This window comes from Populus euphratica, unplaced genomic scaffold, assembly GCF_000495115.2.
Source record: "Populus euphratica unplaced genomic scaffold, PopEup_1.0 scaffold3483.1, whole genome shotgun sequence".
NCBI classification, from domain to species: domain Eukaryota; kingdom Viridiplantae; phylum Streptophyta; class Magnoliopsida; order Malpighiales; family Salicaceae; genus Populus; species Populus euphratica.
This window is the reverse complement of record NW_011503303.1, coordinates 1-2,806: the sequence shown is the minus strand read 5'-3', so window position 1 is coordinate 2,806 and position 2,806 is coordinate 1. Positions and strand designations below refer to the sequence as shown.

At 31.6% G+C, this 2,806-nt stretch overlaps 1 protein-coding gene across 1 annotated transcript; it reads left to right on the top strand.

Moving 5' to 3' along the window:
• Positions 1-494: 494 nt before the first annotated feature.
• On the top strand, positions 495-2,800 carry LOC105119758 (putative tRNA pseudouridine synthase). Its single transcript, XM_011017936.1, has 5 exons — positions 495-787; positions 902-937; positions 1,119-1,231; positions 1,361-1,509; positions 2,167-2,800. Exons 1-5 carry the CDS (start codon positions 517-519, stop codon positions 2,351-2,353), a joined length of 756 nt encoding a protein of 251 aa, XP_011016238.1. The 5' UTR covers positions 495-516; the 3' UTR covers positions 2,354-2,800.
• The last annotated feature ends 6 nt before the right edge of the window (positions 2,801-2,806 follow it).

Here is a 2,806-nt window from a genome sequence, read left to right as displayed (position 1 = left end):
CCTTTATTATTATTATTATTATTATTATTTAGTCATTATTTTTTTAATTTAATTTTATCTCTAAATTTTATCTAATAATTATTTAAATTTTCTAATATTTTAAACTGATGAAGTCAATTAAATAATATAAGGATAATTTTTATAAAATTTAATTTTAAATTTAAATTAGATAATGGGTTAGGTTAAAAAAAAATTCATGTTATTTATTTTCATTTTTATTCTTATATTTTTTAAATAATTAAATAGATTATTTTTAAATTAACTAAATTATATCAAAAACAACTTTCATGTTTAAACTAAAATTAAATAAAAGTCAGTTAACGAAGGATTGCCTGCTGGACCTTGTGTAATAATAATACCAAGTTACCAACTAATTTTCTATGGCTTGAATATTTTCTAGCTCAAAAAAGAAACTTGGGCCTGTTCCTGTTTATGGGCCTGGGTTAAAGTTAGGTTTGGATTTTTATCTAGCTTAAAAGGAGACATTTCTTATCAGCTGCGTGTCTTTCTACATCCATGGCAATCTCTTCTCTCCGTTTCCCGCTCTCTCCATGGCTGCTCCTCAAAACCCCAAAGCTAAAACCCTCCTTCAGATTTTCATTTCCAATTCTACCCTCTACAAGACACACTCAATTACTACTCCTATTCTCTTACTCTCAATCTCCACCGTCCATCTCTCCTCCCTTAACGGACTCAAACTCAAATCAGTCCCTCCATTCAAAATGGGAATCTATTAGAAAGAAAAAGGTTGTTTTGCGGGTTGGCTATGTGGGTACTGATTATAGAGGTCTATTTCCAGAAACCATTTTCAGCTTTTTAGTTATTTTCTTAATTTTCTAGCTTTTTACTGTTTTTTTACGTTTATATTTTGTTTCTTTAAAGATTGTTTTTTGAATTTCAGGTCTTCAAAAGCAACATGACCAGCATTCATTATTGAGTAAGTTCTTAAGTCTGAGTTAAATTTTTGATATTGAGTCGTAATTGTGAATCGTGAAAGAGTTATCTGTAACGTGTTATATGTGAATATATTGATTATGCTGTGTAATTTAATTGGTTTAGATGAAATATTTATGGGGTCTTAATATAGGCATTTTTTTTTGGTGTTTTGGAATGTGTAGCTATTGAAGGAGAATTGGAACGTGCTATATATGAGGCTGGTGGGATTCGTGAAAGTAATTATGGCAATTTGAATAAAATTTCGTGGGCTAGAAGTAGCCGGACAGACAAAGGAGTGAGTCTTTAATATATGAAGCACGTTTTTATTACTTGTTTTTCTTTTTTATTGCATTTCTGTGCAGATGGCCTTCATTTGGTAATGATTTATTTGTTTGCTTGGGTGTATTGTGGTTGAATTGATTAGGTTCACTCATTGGCAACAACTATAACAATGAAAATGGAGATACCGGAAAATGCATGGAAGGATGACCTTTATGGAATGGTTCTTGCGAAACATGTTAACTCTTATCTCCCTGATAGTATTAGAGTTTTGAGCATCTTACCAGCACAGAAGTGAGGCTCTGAGCTCTTTTCATACACATCAGTACCATAGATCCCACAATTTTTTATTTCAAAAAAAGGTCATATGCATGCGTATTTATTATCAAAGATGCTGCAGCTATGCATATTCTATTTACTTTATCTACATATAATCTTGTTTTCAAGATCAAGGTTCTGCTAAGCTTCTTGCAAGTTCTATCTAACTCTGAATAGTGCTTTAGTGAACAGAATACTGAAAGAGAGTACTGCCTGCTATGAAAGATTAGGCACATATGAAAATTAAAATCTCTGGGAATCATTAAACTGTAGTACTTTTGGTTTGCTGTAAATATTTTCTAATCTGATTCCTGAGATTGCCAAAGAAACAAGATCGTAAGCAATGTCAATAAATATAAAAGATGTGATGCTAGTGGAAATAAAAAATAAATAAAAATTGTATAGGTCTTGATTGGGTTGTACATGCAAAGGTTTAGAAAGTTCCTGACAACTAATAACTGTAGTGGATTTTGCAATTATGTATTTTAGGTGAATTGTAGTGATAAGATTGTTCAAAAGCTTCGCCAACTCTGTAGTATAGTTAAACTCGTTTTTCTTGTCTTTAAATTATTTACTTGTGTCTGCTGCTTTCCCAGATTTTACGTTCTCTTTTATTCTGCTACTTGTTCTTAGGAGTTTTGATCCCAGAAGGGAGTGTGATATACGGAAATACTCTTATCTCCTTCCTGCCGAAGTTATTGGCATCAAAAGTCACTTTAGCATGGCTGAAATTGACGATCACATATCAGACTTCAATAACATATTAAATGCATTTGAGGTGAGTATCATTATCTTTGATTTCATTTCTTTTTTCTCATGAATCTTTTGATTTTGTACTTCTCATTAGTTGATGAAATATTTCTTGCTGGATCATATTTGAGTTGCTTTCTTCTAATCGATCTTTTGTGAGAATTTGACTCTAGACACAATTTTATTGGCTTTGTTAGTTTTTTTCGTTTCTGTAGTTCACAAGAAATTGTTAGCTTGGTAGTTGACATGGGATTCTATCTTGTATAGTTCTTCCATCTGGTGTTTTACACTTTTGGATGGTGATAGAAATTATGATCTGCTGTGTAGAAACAACTGTGATCATTGCTATGGTTGATTTAGAAGATTTATACCCTCTTCTAGAGCTATGTTGAAACTTTCTTGTCTGTCATTTTATTGCATGTGAATGCCATGCAGTTCAGAAGAGCCTAAGATCAATATAGCATGGCCCATATAAATTAAGCCCGAAATCATATTTTCATTGTTATTTGTAGTTGTGATTCGA

What these genes read in the sequence shown, in the direction of transcription:
- LOC105119758 (XM_011017936.1), top strand. Translation starts at nt 517, where the DNA reads ATGGCAATCTCTTCTCTCCGTTTCCCGCTCTCTCCATGGCTGCTCCTC. An exon ending in GTAGCCGGACAGACAAAGGA is followed by an intron (nt 1,232 to 1,360) that starts GTGAGTCTTTAA and finishes TGAATTGATTAG; the next exon opens with GTTCACTCATTGGCAACAAC. An exon ending in AGCATCTTACCAGCACAGAA is followed by an intron (nt 1,510 to 2,166) that starts GTGAGGCTCTGA and finishes ACTTGTTCTTAG; the next exon opens with GAGTTTTGATCCCAGAAGGG.